The sequence below is a fragment of the Microtus pennsylvanicus genome, chromosome 7 (genome assembly GCF_037038515.1).
Source record: "Microtus pennsylvanicus isolate mMicPen1 chromosome 7, mMicPen1.hap1, whole genome shotgun sequence".
NCBI lineage: Eukaryota > Metazoa > Chordata > Mammalia > Rodentia > Cricetidae > Microtus > Microtus pennsylvanicus.
In genome coordinates, this window is record NC_134585.1 from 12,090,268 (window position 1) to 12,113,843 (window position 23,576).

At 37.5% G+C, this 23,576-nt stretch overlaps 1 protein-coding gene across 5 annotated transcripts in view; it reads right to left on the reverse strand.

The window, feature by feature from the left end:
* The window catches only part of Pcdh15 (protocadherin related 15), a 595,973-nt gene that overhangs the window by 267,735 nt on the left and 304,662 nt on the right, over positions 1 to 23,576 (reverse strand). For all 5 annotated transcript variants that reach the window (XM_075979991.1, XM_075979989.1, XM_075979992.1 and 2 more), the window contains exons 7-8: positions 22,644 to 22,754; positions 17,181 to 17,351 (exon numbers count right to left, since the gene is read on the reverse strand). In XM_075979991.1, coding sequence (XP_075836106.1) covers positions 17,181 to 17,351; positions 22,644 to 22,754 — 282 coding nt within the window. The remainder of the gene's footprint in view (positions 1 to 17,180; positions 17,352 to 22,643; positions 22,755 to 23,576) is intronic.

Genomic DNA, 23,576 nt, shown 5'->3' on the forward strand with positions numbered 1-23,576 from the left:
GATCTCTGCGCCATAAAGGAACTCTAAATTCTCATGCTTTGCTGCAGTTCTGAGTGAGAAGAAATGATTTGGGCCCAGCCAGTGATGCTTTAAAAAGTTCTTTAAACAATTTTGGCAGATGCAAAGACTTTCAAAGCACTGGTAAAGAGAGAGTAGGGGAAGATTATTGTAGATGTCTGTGAACCACAGGCATGCTTGGTACCTGAGGAGGTCAGAAGAGAGGGGCATTGGATCCCCTAGAACTGGAGTTAAATATGGTTGTGGGACACTGTGTGGTTGCTGGTGATCAGATCGGGGTCCCCTGCAAGAACAAGTGCTCTTAACTACTGAGTTATCTTTCCAGCTCTGAAATCTGCATTTTGGAACCCTGTGTGACTTTGAAAAATCAAAAGACTTATTGACCAAAGATAGAGCAGTCTAAAGATTTAGATTTAGAAATGTTGGATAGTCATGCCATGTTTAAGCTCATGATTTCTCTGGATTACAGGAACTGGTGAAAACAGTTCCTGTGTAAGATTATGACAAAAATATGATAATTTAAAAAATGGATGAGAGGGCAAACCTATAGGGAAAAGTGAAAGATACCCATCTCACTGAAAGTCTATTGAAAGTCTGGAAATAGTGTCTTGTCAGTTGAATCTGTGCAGAGCAATCAAGATTTGGGTGCTGTAGTAGCATGTTGAACGCATAGACAGAGAAACATATTGTTTGTGCAGTATTTTGGGCAACCGAATTCCTGTTCCATTACTACTAATGATGTTTTGGCAAAGTAAACTCTTCCATGGCCTCATGTAGGCACAGGAGCTTTACTTAACTCTATTTCATCTTCAGGTTCCATTTTTAATTTCTTTCTCCTCCTTTTGTGAGAATTAGAAAATAACTACCCCCAAATTACAATGCTTGAAGTGGGAAATGTAATTGCAATTTTTATTTAAAAACATACTCACTTGTGATATTGTATTAAAAACTACTCATGCTGCGTCTGGGAGGAAATTGCCCAGTGTCAGTAGCGAATGGGTTTGCAGATCTTCACTGAAATACTAAGAGTTCAAGACTATCTGGAAGGTAGCAGTATACAATAATATTTCTAAAATCAGTATTTAAGGATAAAAAGTTATTTATTTTTACGTTCATTATATGAACCATAATATTGACTAATAAAAAGTAGAAAGAAAATCTACATTTAAAAAACAATTATTTAGTCTGTGTCTTGGAGTATCATCTAAAATGAAAACTAGGAACTTGGCACTTTCCAAAAGACATGCTGGAATAGGTGGCATGGCTCACTTGATGTTCAGATCTCAGGAGATTCATGGGAGGTAAATGGATTAAGCAGAGAAATGCAAAAGTTAAAATGATAATCAAGGTTTAAGTAGACTTTAATGAAAATGGATTAGAACCAGGCATTATAGAAAACACCTATAATCCCTAGCATTGAAAAGGTAAAGGCAAGAGGATCAGAGGTTCAAAGCCAGCCTGCACTGCATAAGTTCCCTAAGACAAACCAATGAATAGATAAGTAAACAATAAATATTAAATGGATTAGAATGGGTAAGAGGAAAAACTAGTAATTCAGTTTTGAGAAGTAGATTTGAGCATGTATTTCCATGTATAGATGTCTGTTAAATCTTTCTGGCTGTTTTAGTCAGCGAAAATAATGAAACATTATTTTAAAGTGACTACCCTCTGATTGTGATTATGTTTACAAGTGTCAGAGACTAGTTGTTCAGCTTTCTCCAAGCCCAGTGTTTATTCTCTGCTGATATGTGTTGACTAACATGGTGTGGCCTGTTTTAGAATTCCTTTGAAATATATCAACAAATACATGGCAAAGCATTAACATCAAAGGCCTAACCTGGAATAAAGAACAAATTGAGGAGATTGTTACTGCAGTCTGAGAAAGCTCTTTGATGCCCAAGCCATTCAACTTCCACAAAGGTCAGAAATAAAGAGTGAATTATTCACAAAGGCAATAGTGACTTTTAAGATACGGTACTGATTCTTGTCTTTGTAGATCTGCCCATCGTTGCTCGCTAACCTCAATGAGTTCATGATACAGAAATGCCTGTAACATCAACTTCAGCAGAGCCATTTCATGCTACAGCACACATCTCCTGGAAGGGAGAGGTCAGGGTAATTCATGACTCCTCCCCTCCACTTTGTGGTCCACCTCAAGGCTCATAGATTCAAGAAAGTCCAAGAAAGTAACTGGTGCATGCTATTGAACACAATAGAAATATTTTTATGCTTCACATGGAACATTTTGCATGTAAGAGGTCTTCGTAACAAATTTTATTCAATAAAATTATAGAAAGGAATCTTTTTTAGCTAATTTTATTCAACAAATGTTTTGTTAGACTCTGTTTGTCTGGCTGACCACTACCTGTTTATATAACTTAAAGTCAAAGGATCAATGTTGAATTTATCATTGGCTCCTCGACATGTATCAAACTTTATTGTCATATTTTACATAATCTAGACTCTAAATAGGGGCAGAGAAAAGTGTCTGTCTTTTACACCCTATAGTAATAGCACCCAAAGCCTGAGGGAGTGTAATGAGATTGCCACAATAAACGCACGAGCAATGGAACCACTTTACGGTAGCAATTTGTGCATTCAGACCTCTAAAAATACGTCCTCTTGATATTTTTTAATGTATTTGTCTATCATAATATTTTAATCACCTTCTCTTAATGTTCAGGTATTCTTACAGTGTTTACATTGTTGGCGAGAAGGTAAAAATCTCTCAGTCGCTCTGTGAGTTCGAGACCAGCCTGGTATACGAGAGCTAGTTCCAGGACAGGCTCAAAAACCACAGAGAAACCCTGTCTCAAAAAAAACCAAAAAAAAAAAAAACTCTCAGTCGTGCAGTCTGATTCAAGTAAACACATGGCACACATGATTGGTTCCAATCTCAAGAGCTCTGAACCTAAGTATTGTCTTTGTTGTGCGTTTTCATTATTTTAATCAAACTTTTGTTCATATTGACTTTCTCCTCCAATGTTTCTTAAGGTTGAGAAAACTTTACTCAAAAATTAAGAAGAAAAATCACAGGAAATTAGCACCATGCTCCATGTAGTGTACAAAACCCTCAATTAGTTATCTTTCCAGTAATCAGAAATTTTTATGACATAAGCAAATTCTATATTTGTGTTTTATCATTTGTTATCTAGCACATTAAATTATAGTAGCAACATTAAGGCTCCTCATGGTCTCTTATTCTTAAAGAACAAATGCTAAAATACCGTTTTCTGCATAGCTGAATTTAAGACCTATCTAATTTAGTGATTTGTCATATTGGTATATCTGAATTCCTGCCTCTGTGACTATTAGTGTTTTACTTCTCAAGGACAATGGATAACATCTCAAGACACTACTACAGTCTATGAGTATTTAGCCACTTTCCACAATATGTATTTTTGCCTGTTCATCTTGTGCAGAATGGAGTTACTGATTATGGGAAAGAGAGGACACTTTATGTATTTCTTTGTAGTTCATAAGCCCATATAGTCTTTACAATAGTGGTTCTCATTTCAGTGACATTGGTTTCATCAATGTGTATCAATTCTGTATTTTTTTTTTTGAGAGAAGGTTTTTCTGTGTATCTTTGGCTGTTCTGGAACTTACTCTGTAGACCAGGCTGGCCTCAGACTCACAGAGATCTGCCTGCCTCTGCATCCTGAGTGCTGGGATTAAAGGCATTAACCACCATGCCTGGCATGCCAAATTAACAAAAAATTGGATTCAATTCCCTTTAAGATAATTGAAGTTGTCTACAAATTTATCACTACAAAAACTGATATATCTAATCAATCCTGGATAGAAATGTATCATAAATTAACTATAAAATATTAAAGAAGGATATAAAAGTCATCATTGCTGTAGAAAGTTCTTCAGAGAGGGAAAAACACTCAGAGTCAAAGATACCTGCTTTTGAATACTCATTATGGTGTTGGCAATGATGATGTTAGGAAGAAAAAAATAGAGAAAGTGAGGAAAAGTTAGAGGGAGGAGAGGATGAATGAGTTGGGGGGAAGAGATGGGTAAGTCAGGTCGGGTCATGCTCAGGTACATCACTGTACACAAAAAGCATACGCAATAACATCCAATTATGTTTCTCTGAATTCCAATATCCATCTGAAGACACATGGCTCTGGAAAATATGTACGTTGAAAAATTCTCGATCCCAAGGTGATGGATGGAATTGGGAGATGGAACCTTTGTTAGAGAAGTGATTGGGGATGGAAATTAAACCCTTAATCAATTGGCTATTGCCCATGATAAGTGAGAAGCCTAAGGGAGGCCCCGCAGTCATCTATCATGTGAGGATACATCCAACTTCACACATACAGAAGCTCTGTGATTAAATGTACCCAACTCTAGACTCTTGAAAAACAAATATATATTGTTTTAAATCTACATGAAGAAGGGCACTTAAATCCACACTAGCTCAGAATTGAGAAATAGATGGCTATTTATTTAGGGGTAGACTCACAAATCAGAATCCTCTGCTTGAACGGAAATTAAAAATCAAAAGTCTGCAAAAAGAACAGAGAGGCCAGAAAAAAGAGGCTGGACTCAGACTCTACATCAGCATATATAGTATAAGAGGCCACGCCCCAGTGGGTGGGTAACCACTAGCTGTAAAACTTCCTACAGCATCTACACAGATTTCTATTGTCGCCTAAGCACTCTAAGGACTCTTAGCCTGCTACAATCAGCTTATACAGCATCCCTCACATACTGTAGGCAGCTAACACTCAACTCCTCTTCTGAACTCAGTTTTTATTTTGGGGCATTTTGCACATTTTTTTTTTCAATTGATTTTAGTTTACATTAGAGAAAATGTAAGAAATATCGTCATGTTTAAATTTAGTTCATTGAATGGTGAGTTCTGCAGGAAAATCTCTAGAGGGAAGTGTCTTTTAGAACAGACATCACCTCTGACCCAAAGTGGACTTTCTACCTACAAGTGCACCCATGAAATCAGGAGCCTTTACCAAAGTTCGTAGAACTGCTGAGACTCTTACATTACTCTACCATTCAACGATAGATTTCTGAGTGCATTTTCCCCACAAAGAAAAGTGTATATGTTTTTTCAGATTTAAAATTGAAAATCAGGTAAATGGATTCTTGGTGGTTTCCTTAATCATCGTTACAAAAATGTTTCGTATCCCAGATAGCTAATTTGCAAACCAATTATTAGAGCTCAATTCTTCTGGAGGCAGGTGATCATCTCGACTCTCTTTTGCGGTCCATTTGCATATATTCTTCAACTCTCCAGGTCTCTGAATGTGGCAATGTGCCACTGTCTTACAGCAACCAGAGTCTTAATATGGAGCATTTTAACTCAAGGTCACTCCACACACCTTTTACAGGTTATACATCTTATGGTGCACACAGAAAACATAAAGTTAGCCCCAGAGTGATTTACCATTCTGGCATGTGACATCCTTATACCCTGTGTGGGATATATAATATTGCTTCTGAACACAAGACATATTTACAACCCAAGTATTCAACCTGAGAACTTCCTTATTTGTGACACTTCGTATCAAAGCAAACAGACTGAGAAATGAGTACTTTGAATAGATAGTCGTGTTTTTAATAACTCTTAGCCTGGTACATGTACACCGTGCTGATAAGAGCAAACTGGCTTTTATGACCCTCGAATCACATACAGATGCTTCCTGCAGAGTGACTTAATCCACTCACATCTTCTTTGCTTTTCCTCTTGTATGGAAATTACCCGAAGAGATTTTTTTTAATAGTGTATTTATTTCACAGGCCTTCAAATAAATTTTCTGTCAAAAATTATATTGAAGATTTAGAGGTTTGGGGGTGTTTTTTGACACTATTACTATAAATGCATACAAGGATCATGGTAATCATTCTCTGATTATTCAAAATGTCAGGGGTTTGTTTTCCTTATTTCAGGAAGATAAAAATAGCTGTCTTCTGTATTACTTATTGATATTTTTACCTTAAATAATCAACAGTACCACAAAACCATGGCAAGGGTGAGAAAAATCTCAGTGAAATTATAAGAGAAATATTATAAATTTTATTTGCCTTTCCACAGAAACTGAACACAAATCCAGTCATTTCTGGGTATCATTTTGTGTCATAATCTACTTTAGGAAGGGTTGCCAGGAAATGAATGCATGGTTTTGATTTCTGAAACATGGATTTGAGTAAAGAGAATGGATCAACGATTGGAAAGGCTCAGAACTGTTTGCATCAGAATGAGCACAAAACTTTGGTCATGGGAACAAACTCACAAGGTCAGAGAATAAGAAAACGACTTAGAAAAAGAAACCCCGCAAGAGGCAGGGCTTGAAAACCACATGTTGTTTTGAAGCCTTATTTGAACACTGGGATTTTATCCTTGCCATAATTGGATGACGCTGGAATGTTTAACCAGGTGTTCTAAGCTATTTACCCCAAATTGAGAAGGAAGGGGGAATATTAAGCAATTAATTAACATTTGTAAAGAATGATTTGTCTTAGGGTTTTTATTGCTGTGAAGAGACACCATGACCACAGCAACTGTTATAAAGGAAAAACATTTAACTGGGGAGGCTTATATCTTTGGAGGTTTATTGCATTATCCTCATGGTAATGGTGGTATGCAGGCAGACACAGTTCAGGAGAAGCAGCCAAGTGTCCTTCATCTTGACTTGCAGGCAGTGTAAATGTACTACATTTTTCTTATCAATTATCCCATTGATGAACATTTAATCTGTTTAGAATTTCTGTCTCTTATGAACAGAGTGAACATGGATGAGCAAGCATCTCTGTTGTAGGATATAAAGCCCTTTGGTTATATATTCAAATGTAATATAGCTGTATCCTGAGGTAGATCTATTCCCAGCTTCCTTAGAAACCACCATACTCATTTCCCTAGTAACCGTACAAGTTTGCACTCCCACCAGCAACAAATGAGTGTTCTTCTCACTCCACATTTTTGCCATCATGAGTTGTCATTTCTTCTATTGATTTTAACCAAGGTGACTGGTATAAGATGAAATCTCAAAGTAATTTTCATCTGGATTTCCCTGATAAGTAAGGATGCTGAATATATCTTTAGATGCTTCTCAACCATTTAAGTTTCCTCTGCTGAAAAATCTCTGCTAGGATTTGTAGCTAACTTTTAAATTGAGTTGTTTGCTTCTTAGCATCTAGGTTAGTTCTCCATATGTTACGAAAATTAGCCCTCTATCAGATTCTCAGAGGTGAAGTTGGCAAAAATATTTTCCCATTTTGTATGGTGCCTCTTTGTCAGAGATGGTGTCCTTTGTTATGCAGGAGCTTTTCAGTTTCATGAGACACCATTTATTAACTATTGGTCTGAGTGCCTGTGATAATGGTGCTCTCTTTTTTTTATTTTTTAATTTATTTATTTATTAAGGATTTCTGCCTCCTCCCCGCCACCGCCTCCCATTTCCCTCCCCCTCCCCCGATCAAGTCCCCCTCCCTCATCTGCTCGGACGAGCAATCAGGGTTCCCTGACCTGTGGGAAGCCCAAGGACCGCCCACCTCTATCCAGGTCTCGTAAGGTGAGCATCCAAACTGCCTAGGCTCCCCCAAAGCCAGTACGTGCAGTAGGATCAAAAACCCACTGCAATTGTTCTTGAGTTCTCAGTATTCCTCATTGTCCGCTATGTTCAGCTAGTCCGGATTTGAAAGTCCTTTATTTTGCCAGTAAGTTTAAGGCCATTCCTAATATTCTCTTCTATTAGAGTCAGTGTATCTGGTCCTATGTTGAGGCCTTTGATCATTCTGGAGTGGAGATTTGTGTAAGGTTACAGTATGAATCTATTTGCCTTCTACATGCAACCATCCAGTTTAGGTAGCATCATTTGTTGAAGATGCTGTTTTTTTTCTATATTTCTAGCTGCTTTATCAAAATTCAGGTGTCCAGTGGTGTGGAGATTTATGTCTGAGTCTTCCATTAGATTTCATTGATCAACTTGTCTGTTTGTATGCCAGTACCATGCTGCTTTAATACTATAGTTCTTTCATCCAATTTGAGATTAGGGATGGGGATACCTCCAGTATCTCCTTAATCAATAAGGACTTTCAAAGTGATCTTGTGCTTTTGTATTTCCATATAAAGTTGAAAATTGTCCTTTCAAGGTCTGTGAAGAATTATGTTTGAATTTTGAATGGAGATTGCATCAAATCTTTAGATTGCTTTTGATAGGATGGCCATTTTATTAAGTTAATCCTACTGATCCATGAGCATGGGAGATCTTTCCATCTCCTGATATTTTCTTTAGTTTCTTTCTTTTGGTGTATAAATGTTTTATTATTCATTTTTTTACTTGCTTGGTTAGAGTTATCCCAAGATATTTTATGTTTTGAGGTTACTGTAAATGGTATTGTTTCCTTAAATTTTCTCTTAGTTATTATTTTATTTAGTAAGACTACTAATTATTATGAGTTATTTTTGTATTGTACTACTTTGTTGAAAGTGTTTATCGATTGTAGATGTTTCCTGGTGGAAGTTCTTTGTAAAAGGAGGCTATTCTTTCATTCCCGGCTGCCAAGACACAAATAATCACATAGAAACTATATTAATTACAATACTGCATGGCCAATAGCTTAGATATACTCCAACCTAGCTCTTATATCTTAAATTAGCCCATTTCTGTATATTGCCATTGCCGTGAGGCTGTGCCTTACCAGGTAAAGTTCTGATTTGGCATCTTTCTCCTTCAGCAGCTACATGCTGTCTCCCTGACTCTGCCTACTTTCTTTCTCTCTCTTGTAGTAGTAGGAGCGGTGGGCTGCGTCCCCGCACCCGGCCGCCCACTCGGCTAGCTTTACCCAAAATAATTACACGGAAACTGTATTCTTTTAAACACCACTTGGCCCATTTTTATCTAGCCTCTTCTAGGCTAGCTCTCGCACCTGGACTAGCCCATTTCTAATAATCTGCTGTAGCCCACGAGCTGGCTTACCAGGAATGATCTTAACCTGCGTCTCTCTGGAGTGGGAAAATCATGGCGACTCCTGACTCAACTTCTTCCTCCCAGCCTTCCTCCCACCTATGTTTTAACCTATGAGGACCAAACAGCTTCTTTATTGCTTAACCAATGAAATCAACAGATTGATATATGACACTCCCACATCACTCTCTCTCTCTATCTATGTATATATATAGATATGTATATGTATATATATATACCCTCTCTATATATTGTCTCTACATCTATCTATCTATTTATCTATCTATCTATCTATCTATCTATCTATCTATCATCTATCTATCTTCTATCTATCTATCTATCTATCTATCTATCTATCTATCTATGTATCTATCTATCTATCTATCTATCTATCTATCTATCTATCTATCTATATTGTGTGTGTGTGTGTGTGTGTGTTTAGACTTCCTGCCTGGCTTTATTCTGCCCTGCCATAGACCAAAGCAGTTTCCTTATTAACTAATGGAATAAAACATATTCATAGTATATAGAGGGGAATCCCATATCAGTTCTTGGGTCACTTTTCTATGAAATAACAACATCTGCAAATAAAGATATGCTTACTGTTTCCCTTCCTTTTTGTATGCCCTTGGTCTCCTCCAGTTGTCTTACTGTTATAGCTAAGACTTTAAGTATTATATTGAATAGGAATAAAGAGAGTGGGCAGCCTCACTTGTCATGTTTCTGATTTTAGTGGAAATACATTGAGTTTCTACTTAGATTAATATTGGCTGAGTGCACCAAGTTTTAGTGCGTATAATGTTTAGATGTTTCTGTATATTGCGTATATTTCCTAGCCTCTTACTTTATCATTGAAGTACATTGTGGATCATTTTCCATTCATATGAAAAGTCAGAATGCCCAACGATATGGTCAGTGTAAACCCTTGGTAACCCAAAGCCCCAGAGCACCGGGTAAACTGGAAACTCAATAGGACAATTTGGAAAACTTTATAAAATCCTTTGTTTTTCATATTTCTAATAAGGAAAGAGAGAAAGGATCAGGCACTGAGTGCTCTCCTGTTGACATTTGGAACGTGGCATGTTGATATATTTTTGGCTCGGGGCATTTATTACCTTGTGGCATTTTGCCTCAGCTGTTTCTCTGCACAAAGGGATAATATACTGCATAATTAATTCAACACGAGCCTGCCAGTGCCACACCTGGCTGTTCAAAAAATATACAGAGCACGAGTACTCAATCCTTTTAAAGGGCTCAACTCATGCTGAAGTCATTAGAAATACCCAGTCAGAATAAATTAGGCAGCACCAACACACACAACTCGCTTTTCCAAGGTGGAATTCAAGTTAAATAGGTCATACATTTAAAAATTAATCTAAATTGCCTACTTCTAATCAAGAACCACTGGGTGAACACCCTACCAGGCGACAACATGCGACACTGACAATGAGAACTATAGATGGTAATATTCAAGTCTTTTCCAGGAGGTGGGTTGTGTCCATCAGATGAAGAGCACATGTCATGGATGTTTTTCCTGTAGTGTAGATGGCAAACTGAGAAGCTTACAGATACCAGGCGTGTTACCTAATACCACTGAGGATTTTTCCTTCACATCGGCTTATTAGTAAGTGTCCTACTGTGGCAGAAAACATCTTCATAATTTATTCCCACTCCAATTTGGGAAACAATCAGAGAGTTTCAAAATGCATGGCTAAGAAGAGTTTAACATAACCTAACACAATTTACACAACTTTTGTCTTTTACTACAACATATATTTCATAGATACATATAGATCAAGAATTCTTAGTAATGACTACTTGGAACTCTTTTTGTCCAAGTAAAGATATACTTAATCTTGACCCTCAGATCACCATTACTTTAAAGTTTCTCCAGACTTCAAAAATAAATTCCTTCTCTGAGTTTAACTGTTTTACCAAAAATTTCAATTTCTTATTATCGAGATGGAGATGTGATAGAGTGGACAGTGGTAAACAGAAAACTTCCTGCACCCCTGAAGAACCGCTCTAAGAGGCATACCTGAGACACTGCTAACCAAGTCGGTAGTCTTTGTTACTGTCACTCTTGTGGATTAGCTGAGACAGTCCTAACCGAGCCTGTGGTCTTTGTTACTGTCATTCTTGTGGATTATCTGTTGCTTCTACTACCTGAATCTGAGGCTTCTGATCATCTGTTTGACCTTGGGGGAAAATATACAATATGCCATTTGAATGTGTTGTTTATCAGTTCTCCTTGCACGGTCTAAATTGCCACTGTTTCTTCTCTAGGTATGTGTACAAGGCCCCCTCAAAAGCTCCATGGGAAACACACTGCAAAGAATTGTGCTAAAGACTAAGCAGGGAGTCAAATTTAGTATTTGTGACATTATTGAAATGGAAAGGAGGCCTGACGAGCAGTGTGTTGAGACACCTGGGGCTTGCTATGGCAACCAGGGAAGATGCTGACTATGGGGACTGTTAGAGTCCTGCTTTAAGAACACCTTGCCTAGAAAGTGGAAAGGCAAATTGGTGCTTGCCATTCTATTCTTACTTTAAAAGACCTAAAGTGAATTAAAATATACAGATAATGTGGCTCTTTTTATAATCTATGATTATTTTAAATCAATGTAGACACATACGTATTGAACTCTTTATATGTGCTTGATTGTTATAGAACAGAATGGGTAGGAGCTGTTTTTATTTATTTAGTATATGTTTCTTAACATATAAGCTAATCAATTTAAAATAATACTTATTCAACATCTACTATTTGAGGTCACTAGATTCAAGCTGGAATATAGTAAGAAATAAAACCCTCACTTTCTACTGAAAAAGAAATAGGTGATTGAGTGTTATGTAACACATGTAGTGGGGATATGCAAACATAATTTTACATTATTCAAAATAAATGTTTAATAGCAAACTTAACCTTAATGTATGAAAAACATAAGACAAGGATAGATGGAGAAGTGCAGGAACAAATCAAAATCAGGTGTTTGTAGATGAGGTGTTTATGAGAGAATAGGGATAAGTTAGAGAAAAGGACAAGATAGAGCATTACTTTGAACAAAATGCTGAAAAGCTTCTTGACTTACTTGATATGCCCCATTGAATATCAGTATTTTCTTTTATTCTAAATAGTCAAATATCAGAAATGATCCATATTTTGAAAACTAGTTTTGGTTTTGATGTATGGGTGACTAGAGGCAGAAGAGACAGAAGGTTAGGGACTTAAGGGTTAACAAAAATACCTTTAAGTGAATTGTTGGCTTTGGGAATTGGGGGGAAAACACATTTGAGCATGGTAAAGATGTCAAATGAGGTGGGTTTGGGACATATTAGAGCTAGCCATGAAATATAGTAAGGTGACTGTATAGAGGCAGTAACTATAAAACCATGATAAACCAAAGCTTGGAACCTAGGATAGAGCTGGAGACAGAGATGCGGCTTCAGCCTATTTAAAGAGAACCAGAACTCACTCATGTGGTATTAATTTAGTCTTAACAAAAACTGTATTAAGGCAAAAATTTAAAAACAGAGAAATCTAGATATCCCTACATTTAAGAATAAGAAAAAATGCAACAAGCTTTTCCAATATAAGTAAAACCATAAAACATTTAAGATGATGAACTCAAAGCCCTATGTTTATAAAACATGTTTATCTCTAAATATATGCTCACTTAAAATTTAATAGGAAGCACAGACGTTGAATTTTATAAGTTAGAGTACACTTGACCACATTCTAAAAGGTTTTTTTTTTAAGCTGATGAATTCTGTGTGTGTTACAGTAGAATTAAGAATATCACTGAGGTAATTCTTGGAAAATTTCCCAAACATACAGAGGTGAGTATTGAAAGGACTTTTGGAACCTAAGGAATTAGTTTGAGAATCAGGCAGTGGGTAATTAGAGTCAACATGCGCAGTTCAGCTGACATCAATGGTTATTTTTCTCACTCAGAATAGCAAGATCTTATTTATTGAAATTTCCCAAATTTTTGCCAGGATATATAAAGGGAAATTAAATATTTAAAGATAGAAGATGGGGGGGATGAAAAGACAGACATAAACAAAGCAATTTTACCATGAAATTTTAAAATGAACTCTTGTTTGACCTGAGCTTTGGAGTGGATTCAAGTAACGATGTGGAAGGATACATGAATCTTTAAAACCTTCCTTTCTCCTGTGGTCTTCTTAAGCACAATTTGGACACCCCTCCTCCCCTGCCAGCAACATTTGTCTACAGCTAAACCAAGCAGAGATTTGACTGAGGTAGAAGCAACACTGTTACTGCCTAAGCTACTTCCCAGATGTTTATGCCACTGCTCTAATAAGGTTATTTTTCAACTCACTGTCTTGCTCTGGGCAAGTAGCAGCAGAATTAACCTGCTAGCAACCCGGGTTACCCATCCTTAACATGGTTCCAGGGCCACAGGCAGAAATATTGAGACGCTTCTTCAAATCTCATAAAACAGAACCATAGCTTTATGGAAACTTTAAATGATTATAGTTTGAAGGTACTGAACTTTTGAAGTAAACACATTGCGTATTTTTTCCTGGATGGCAATACAAATCATATCTAATGAGTAACTATCAACTTCCATATTTATGGATATAAAAATTTGCTTTTCTTTGTTTTACAGAGCATTAAGGAATGAATCGATGTCTTAGAATGATGAAGTATGAGGCTGGAGGGATGACTCAGAGGTTAAGAGCACTTACTACTCTTGTAGAGGACCTGCATTCAGAATGTTCCCAGAACCTGTATCATTTGGATCACAACTACCAGGAACTGACTCTAGTTTCTGGAGATCCATGACACTCTTTTGACTGCTACAGGCACCACACACATATGAGCAGGCATTCACACATACAAAGAAAATAAAAATAATAATTAATATAGTGATTGATTATCCTAGAATTTTAATATAGCATTAATTCATAAAGCATGGGTTTAAGAGCCACCCAAAGGATCCCTTCTCATGTGTTTATTTCATTTGTTTGAATGTCTCCATTTATCCAAGAAAGCACTGAGCATGCTCAGACCACCTGAGGTTTCTGTTAACTGTCATTCATGGGGGTTAATTTATCAGAGATTCCTTGATCAGACATCAGTCCTCTCCATGTATTATACGAGTAAGTTAGAGGCAAAGGAACAGATTGTCCCATTGAAAACACAGTAACTGTAAAAGTTGAGGTACATCTTCCTCGGGTACTGACATTCAGTGTATGAAAATTATCATGTAGAGTGAGTGCGATGATATTGAAGGGGAGTCAACGGCACATCAGGCATCATAGTTTCCAGAGGTAGCATCAACGCCCAGCTTAGCACATCCCACCGGAGCCACAGGAGTCCTCTGTATTAGTGTGTAGTGTTAGCCAGGCAATGGAGTTAAGACTCTATTAGTGATCATATATATCTTTCACTTTTACACACACAAGCATACACAAACAAACGCATGCGCGCATGTGCACACACAGTGTGCATAAATACCCTCTACAATTCACTTATTCATGCAACCATGGGAAATTATGTAAATTCTCTGAAGGCTAATATGCAAAATTTGCATAAAGATAGGGCCTCTGCAAGAGAAGATTGTTGTGTTATGGAGCGGCAGGGCTGGGCTGTGTCCCGCCACCCAGCTAGCTTATGCCCAGAATAATTACACGGAAACTGTATTCTTTTAAACACTGCCCGACCCATTAGTTTCAGTTTCTTATTGGCTAGCTTTTACATATTGATCTAACCCATTTCTATTAATCTGTGTAGCCCACAAGCTGGCTTACCAGGAATGATCTTAACCTGCGTCTGTCTGGAGTGGGAGAACCATGGCGACTCCTTGACTCAGCTTCTTTCTCCCAGCATTCCATTCTGTTTACTCCGCCTACCTAAGGGTTGGCCTATCAAATGGGTCTAGGCAGTTTCTTTATTAATAAGAAATCACTCCCACATCATTTCCCCTTTTTCTGTTTAAACAAAAAAGAAAGGCTTTAACTTTAACATAGTAAAATTACATATAGCAAAAACAGTTATTAAGCAAGAATCACAGTTACAATATTTATGTCTATTTTATCTTTTATCATAACAATGGAAAACTGTAACTACCTATCCATTCTTCAACTCCATCAAAGACTCCAGAAGGATATAATATTACCTAAGTAAATAAGAACTAAGAAACTTTAAACTCTAGAAATAACAAAGACATCTTGCTGTCTGGACAGTCACCCAAAGTTTTTTTGTACTGTTGGGGCATCCATCTTCAGCCTTCAGGCCCATAGTATCCAGCAGACATTTTCATCAAGTAGGAAATTTCAAAGACATAATCCAGACTCTCTGTGAATTTTCCATCTTTACGCGGCTTATTTTTATTTATATCTATAACTATCTGTATTGCTGCTCAAACTACAGCTTCAATCTTCCCTCAAAATATCAAGTCCTATTAAACAGCCATTGGATCGAGTTGATGAATATAATTATTTCTATACCCATAATCCTTCCTGTTGGTGTCTCAGTAGCTAGATAAACTAACCTAGTAACAAATTAATACCAAAGTATTTTCAACATTCTCATTAAAGTTTACAAAACACCCTGCTATTCCCCACTGATAGTATCTTTTCTTACAGAAATTCAAATGTTAATATCAAGACATAAAATTAAGTTGTCCACCCATTTTATTTACACAAAGTTGATTAGCTTTAGGTCCTTCAAAATTAATAAAATTTTGCCATGGTCTGTGGCCATCAACCTGGTCAATGCACTTGATCTCAAAAATATAATTCGCATCATATAATAAACATCATATACAATGAAGTCTTAATATAAAAAGCATCACAATATTAATTCTTCATATGTTTGTTGTTCATTCAGGCCAATGCAACAGTGGTCATTTATACTTAAACTAAGCTCTCACACATTTACGATACACTAAGAACAAAGTCTCCTACCAGATGTAAGACTGCATGAGAGCTTTTTGAACTTAATAAAATTCTCAGCAAATTATCACTAATTTAGGAGATAATATTTCTGTCCTATTATCTAAATTCTCATATAAGAAAAGTAACCCCAAAACTTCTGTTTTCACTTATGTTGGGAAAAATGTCAAAGATTTTCCAACTAGCTATAATATTGGAAATTATGTTGGGGAACCCAGAGAGCTGGACAAATAACAGAGAAAGTTCAGGGAGATAAGCCTGGGAATATAACTTTCATGAAATAATACATGTACATACATAGGCACATATATGTGTTAATGCATGCAGGAATGCATACACACATTTGAAAAAAATACTATTTTGATCTTATCTAGATTCCTTATTATGCTACAATTCGTTAATATTTTCTTAGTTTTTATTAATGTGCATTTGTTGTATTTTTACTTCTTTCTGAGATTTTCATTCATATGTATTATGAATTTAGATTATATTCACCCCCAGTTGCCTTTTTCTGATGTCTCTCACTTCCTGCTGGACTATTTTCTCTTTGCAAACACTCCTTTTACTGTGCTATATCATCATATCATTTATTACACATTTATACATCTATCCCAACAATTAGTCAATCATCTGTAAACTTACTTGCCCATCCACGCATGCATTCATCCATCCACCTACCCACCCACCCATCCATGTAAGCTTTGCACATGAGAGACAACACACAGTCCTGTCCTTCTAAGTTTTTAATGTAATTTTCAGGAACATGCCTGCCTTAAACTCTTGCCTCTTGGGTATATGTATCTGGCACTCAGGATGTTCCAGATTATGACTTTCATATGCCTGAAATGTATAGTTTTGCTAATATGTTTTAAAATTCAGAATTGAATGTGGAAAATATACTTTCTTGTTTTGCTTTCCTGTTTCTTTATAGCATATCTTCAAGGGGTGGATTTGTATACTCGGGATCTGCTAGCTTCTACTTCCAGAGAGCCCAGCAGCATCTCCAACATTTCTAAATGTGTTAGGAACTGGACACTGTTTTAATTTACTGGTGAAAACACTTTTTAGAAATTAGTCTCAGAGAGCTTGCAGCTCTTTGAGATTCGTTCCACTTTGTAAAGGATAAAATTACACAATGTGATGTTATCTACATAGTATATAAAAATAGTTACATAAAACCAACACTTCAGTTCTTTGTAAATACATTTTGCTATTATCTACCACTGTCTGCACAGCATTTTGGCAAGATTCTGATGGGCTTAAAGATACAAATAGAATAGAAAAGATGAGTTTACTTACCGGAGTCCTCAGTTCAGGAATGGCAGCTTGGTAGGTTAGTGGACGGCAGTCACGGGTGTTTGGCACAAGGACACAGGGCAGAAACATTGGTCCGAGGTCATCTCCATCTAGAATGTCCACTGTGAGGGTAGTGGTGGTTGTTCGCCTCTCATTCAGATTCTGGGCACGGTCCTGATGAGTGTAAAACAAACAATGAGATAACTAGATGATATAAATGTCAGGTACAATTAATTCTTTCTTCTTTGTTTCTTCTTCTTCTTGCTTATTCCGCTCCTCCTTTTTCTTCTTCTGTTTGTTTTTGAGGCAGGGCTTCTCTGTCTCCTGGAACGTGCTTTGTATACCAGGCTGGCCTCAAACTCACAGAGTTCTGCTGTGCCTTTGCCTCCAAAGTACTGGTATTAAAGGTGTGTAGCGCCATGCCTGGTTTCATAAGTCTTCTTAAAAGTAACTTAACAATGTGTGATTCTGACCTAAAATCTTTGTTACTGTAACATAAAACTTTTGAAATAGACTAACAGTATATTACTTTCTACAGCCCACCTAAAGCTAAAATGGTATCAGATACAATCTGAGGTCTACAGCAGAGATCTTGTACTTGACTGCAACCCAATACTCCATGATCTCCCCACTAATATGCCTGGTAAATGCCTTGATTTATGCCATTCTGTTGTGACTATAAAAGTCCATGTGATCTTCCTTACAGTGGATTGTGCCATCAGAGAAGCCTAAATTGCTGCTTCCAGGTCACAGTCTGTCTTTTGTATATAGCTCAGAATAAATCATCTCCTATTCCTTTGTTACAAGAGCTGTGATTTCTTCATTATTGGGAAGAACACAGAGTGCCATATATCCTAAATAGCATTTTTGTTCTACTAACATGTTATAGTAGTATAAAAACTTTGCTATAAAGAAACATCTCTGGTGGTTTGGGTTTGTTCAACAAGTCTGGACTTTATGAGTACATCTCTCTGCCTTTAGGTCTCTGATCTGCTTGAGCCTTGTAAAAACCAGATGGCCTAAAACAAAGGTCCATCCTTCCTCTTAGAATGTTTACGCTGGGAACCTTGCCATTTTAATTCCTTCTCTGCTCCTGAAGGATGTAAATCTTTCCCATAGCGCTCTAACCTAAACTTACTCCCTTTTAATGGCTCAGGAGTCATTCACTTACAAGTTAAGTTAACAAGTTATGGTTAAGGAATTTGAGTTTTCTACTCAATACCCATGGAAACATGGGAATAAAACCTTCTAAAAGACTTGGTCTGAATTCTAAAATTTCTTATCATCATAAACATACAAAGGTTTACTTTTCCCATGAAAAGGACCATTATTAAATATATGATTTTCAACTTCATGTCTCAACCCTACATGCATGCCAACCACCCTCTAGTCCTTGCGATCCAGACTTTTTTCTCTTTTGCTGTATCAATATCCTTTAATAGACCACCCTGAACCTATTTTATTTTGCTTTGAAAATTCATTTATACTAAGCAATATCCAAGTTTATGCATTTTCCCCAGTGGCTACATAATATCATTTTCTGTTAATATATCCACCAGGAGGCTCTGCGTTTAGTCATAACATCTCTTAATAAGTTCTCAGGTTTTTGTTGATCTTGGCAGCATCAATACGAAGATCATATATTTTGTACAATGTCTTTAAATGTAACTTATGGGATTTGGGAAAAAAACCTGCAGAGGTAAAGTCCCTTCTTTGTCACAGTATGCCAAGGGTGTATTCATTAATAAGATGATAATTTTCATTGCTTAGTTAAGGTTGCATTTGTTATTTCCCACATAAGGGATGGGAAATGGTGTTATCTACAATAATTGAAATCTACAGTTTCTTGAAAGAATGTTTGTCAGGGTCACACAAGGAAGAAATATTGGATGAAGCAGTTCCTCCTGCGGTAGCCTCTGATGATGGTGGTGGTGGCGTGATGTTTTTTTGAGCTATCCTGGAGAGCCACATCTGTGTGCCCCATTCCTACATCCAGATCTGGCCCGCTGGCAGCATGGCACAAGTAACTAAGGAAAACAACACTGTCAGCTATGAATGATGAGAAGGGAAGAAGTCTCTGCATACATTTTACCTAATTTCAGTAAGTTTACTTCACTCCCTGGGAGGAGAGGATGCAACGCAGCTAAAAAGAAAAGCTCACTCATTATATGTCCTAATTTAGACTCTTGACTGCTCTTTTCTTCCTTAAAAATAAGATGTTTGCAAATTTTATTTTAAATTGGGATATTTAATTAACTTAGAAAACTGTAATTACTATGGACAGAAATGGTGCTTTAAAGCATTTTTTTCTGAGTTTAACTGCTACTCTACAACCGGAATCATGTGTCATCCAAATTTGCATGAGGCAGTTCTCATCACAGTGAAGCTATGGGTGGTCAAGGGTAACTGCTATCACAGGATGGACTCTGGCACTGTAGGATCAGAAAGCGTAAACAGTTAGGAGGAACTAGAGACCTCCAGTCCACAGGAAGACTAAGGGAAGGCAATGGAAGCACACAACCAGGAAACAGCTGTTTGTAATCAAGAAAGAGACCTCCTCATCCCTGAAACAAGCCCTGGCCAATTCTCATCTGGAGTTTTAGACTCCAAACTCCTGATAAAATAAATTTCTGTTGCATAAGGTGCCCATTTTATGGTGAGAGTGATGGAGTGTATCTGACATAGGTTGGACTATAGCTCAAGGGACTAGGATGTAGGAAAACCATCCACTCTCAAAGCCAGTGTAGGCCTAGAGTCTCTGGGTTTTTATCTCATGAACTCAAAGAATGAAATTCAGCGGGCAAGTGAGTTTCCAAAGGAAACTTTATTATAGAATTATATGTAAGAGCTTCAGAAAAAGACCATAGAGCTTCTGTTAACAGACATGGGTCCTCAGAAATGGGGAAGCACTGAGTTGTTAAAAGAATTTCATGAGACTTGAGGCAGACACTCAGGTGAGATATGGAGCAGGGAAGCAGGGGAGCTTCCTCAATCTGCTCATCCTCGAGGTATTCCAGCGTCTCTGTTTCCATCCTGATTCATATGGAGCTTCTGGTCAGAGGTGTTGATTTGTGATCCATCAGACCTCCCTTACAGCATGTCTAGCTATTGACCATGACGGAACTGTTGGCAGGACCAAGGACCTTTCTGACTGCTGACACAGGACCGGGGGTAAAACTTTACTGTTTTGCATTTCTACCCTAAAGTCAACATCATTATCTTAAAGCACAATCTGTTTGTTTCTCTCTTTCAAATCAAATTCTTTAATTATTTTTCTTAAAACTGAATCATTATGTTCCACTCAGTGTAGGTATTTTAAGTTATCATTAACTAATATGTGGGGGAAAAATTGTGCATGTGTTTTCAACACAGAATTATACATCAAAGACAAAAAAAAAATCTTATCATGAACTCACAAAGACCAGAATGAAAGTGAAAAACAAAACCCCGATGGACAAGATAAAGAAGTGTGAGGAACGGCTGTGCCTAAGAGAAGGAGTGCACTCATAGCTCCAAATCCCAGCCTGGGGACCAGGTCCGTGCAGTCTTTGGAAATTGGATGTAATTTGAAAAGCTGACCTTCCCCAGCCTTTGTATGCTCATTAATTCTCCTGTTTACAGGCAGGCCAAGATTCCATAACCTGCCATCGCAACAAAAGCTCATGGAGAAACAGATGAATAACATCAAAAGCTCATTCTAACCATTGACTAGAGTTGGGTCGGTGTGATTGCACTTTCTGTCAGTGCTTGTAGGAGACCACACAAACTGACTTCCAAGTTCTTAGGAAAGTCCACAGAGGGTTTCAATACTCTAATCCCACACGGTAGCACGATGCCTCTCAGGTTCCATGCTTACTCAGCTTCTGAACAAAATTATCACCATATATCATGACGAAAAACAAACTTGTTTTTCAAAACAAGGCATGTGCCTAGTACAGTCTCAAGCAAAATTACCTCTGACAAGGAGCTCGGGTACAGCTTATTATCACCCCCACTCCATTTATTAACTACAGCTCCAAATATTGACCTGTGATTTTAAGATTTTAACATGCTGGATGTTAGACAACATGTGATACTTTACTTTCTCCATTCCAAATGAAAATACTTTTCATGAACTGTTTTGATTCCTTGGACTTCTTCAATTGAACTTGTCAAAAACTACCTTTTTGCATTTAGTACTCCTGTTCTCTTTAGCAATATATTGAATAAGTAGGATTTTATGAGATGGAGCCAGGGGTATGAAGATTTAAGCAAATGATATGAAATTATGAAATTATATGAACTTGACTAAAATAAATTTGAGGTAGAAATGCTTATTTTATTTTTGAAGCCATGACATGTGATCTCTGTAATAAATATCTAGCATTTACATTCACTACGATAGTAGCTCCACAATTGCCTGGGGACACCTCACAGCCCCATTTACAGACACATGTATTCAATACTGTGCCCTCACTACCAGATGTCTATCGCAGCAGAAAATGCAGCCTAGCCAGAGCAGCCCTGAGAACATCGCCACAGTCAGTTCCCTGCAACTGCAGTGGAAGCTGTGGATGCTTCTAACCAAGCAAGGATGGAGCAGCTCTAGCAGAGATCTTAAAACTCAAGTCCAGGATTAATCTAAAAATACAAATGGCAGCAACGTTGTCTTCATTTAAATTATTTTAGTATTGGGTCTTTAATTATTCTTGAAGGTGTTTTTTTGTTGTTTTAGTTGTTCATTTGACACAGTCACATAGTGTTCATGACTTTTATTCATACCAATAGATGGAAAAATACTGTATTACAGTTCCATCTGTCTGGATATCCATAAATACACTTTTCTTTGAAGCATTCATCCTACTATTTTACCTCAAGACACTCTAGAAACTGGCAAGGCAAAATTAGTGGGGTTTAAGACACATCGCACATATAAACAGGAAGCAGAAGCCACTGAGGTTGCAGAAGTGACTTTAACATACCCATGAAATGAAGATAATTTATGTAGCTCCTCTGATGTGCAGTTGTTGCTGCCATTGGTAACCAAAGAGCAGAAGTTTGTGAGCTGCCTGACACAGATGCTGAGCTCCAGACTCTCTTAACCACTGATCCAGCCTCTCAGTCCTACCGTCAGATTTTACTTATAAACTTCTGGGGTAGAATTCAGAAAAAAAATACCTTTTGTAACATGCTTCAGGGCGACAGCACTGTAGCTAGTTGTGTATAGTATCTGAAGAAATACCTCAGCATGGGCAGAGACAAGCTTTTGTAGTATGGTTAGCACATCAGAGGGCGACTGACATAGAGAAAAGAGTGAAGAGAAACAATACCCAACCCCTTCCTACATCTGTCTATAGAATATACCCTCCAAGTGCAAGGGTGCTCTGGTAACGACTTAGAGACACTCAGCCCTCAGGAAGTCACCACGCCTGTCCAGAGGCGCACTTTGCTTTGGAAGCACGAGAACAAGAGCAGCCCAGCACTCACGTTAGCTTGGATGATGACGTAGTAGCGAGTCTTGTCCTCATAGTTGAGTCGTTTCCTCAGCACCACATTTCCGGTTAGCATGAGTGGGATTTCAAAGGTGTCGTTGGATGTCTGCGAATGTTAAATAGACACACTTCAGACCAGTTGCGGATGTGAACGGTGTAGGCTGCTATCATGGTTAATTCTCCTCCAACATTGGAGTCGACAGGTGTAAAGTTTGAGAAGAAACCATGAGTGTTAACTTCAGAGTTGACATTCTTACTTATCAAAGTGATTGAGGGCTATCGACAAGTTCCCTCAGAGTCCTTCGAATATGATAACTTTTCATAGTTTTTCATGCGTTATTTGATACATTCATCCAGAGACCTGGTTCTTAGCCAAGTCTATTCATATGAGAAAAACTTACCCTATTGCCTTTAATTATCTTTGCCATTTGTTTTTGCACAAAAGAGTTCAAACATTTCCAATTTATAATTTCTACTGAATTTCACTTTTCAACAGTAGTATTTACTTTGTATTCTTAGTATTTTTTCCCTTTGAAAAAGGGTATATTATTATAAACTAATATGGGAGCCAGCGAGATGTCTCAGCAGGGAAATGCTGATAGCCACACCTGGAGACCAGAGATGGCTCATTTGAACTCACATGATTCACATGATAGAAGAAGAGAACTGATTTCCTCAAGTCTCTCATTCACTTACACACACACACTCACACATGGGTGACTGCATACACACACTATCGATGCAATAAAAATAGATTTAAAGAAAAAGATCAAGGAGATGACTCAGAGGTAAGGGTTCCTGCTGCCAAGCCAACCCTCAGGACCTGATTTAAAGCCTGGAAGCTGGATCCTGAAAATAGAGAACTTAGGCTCAGGCTGTCTTCTGATTCTCATACACACACAAAACAAATACATAAAAAACATAATTA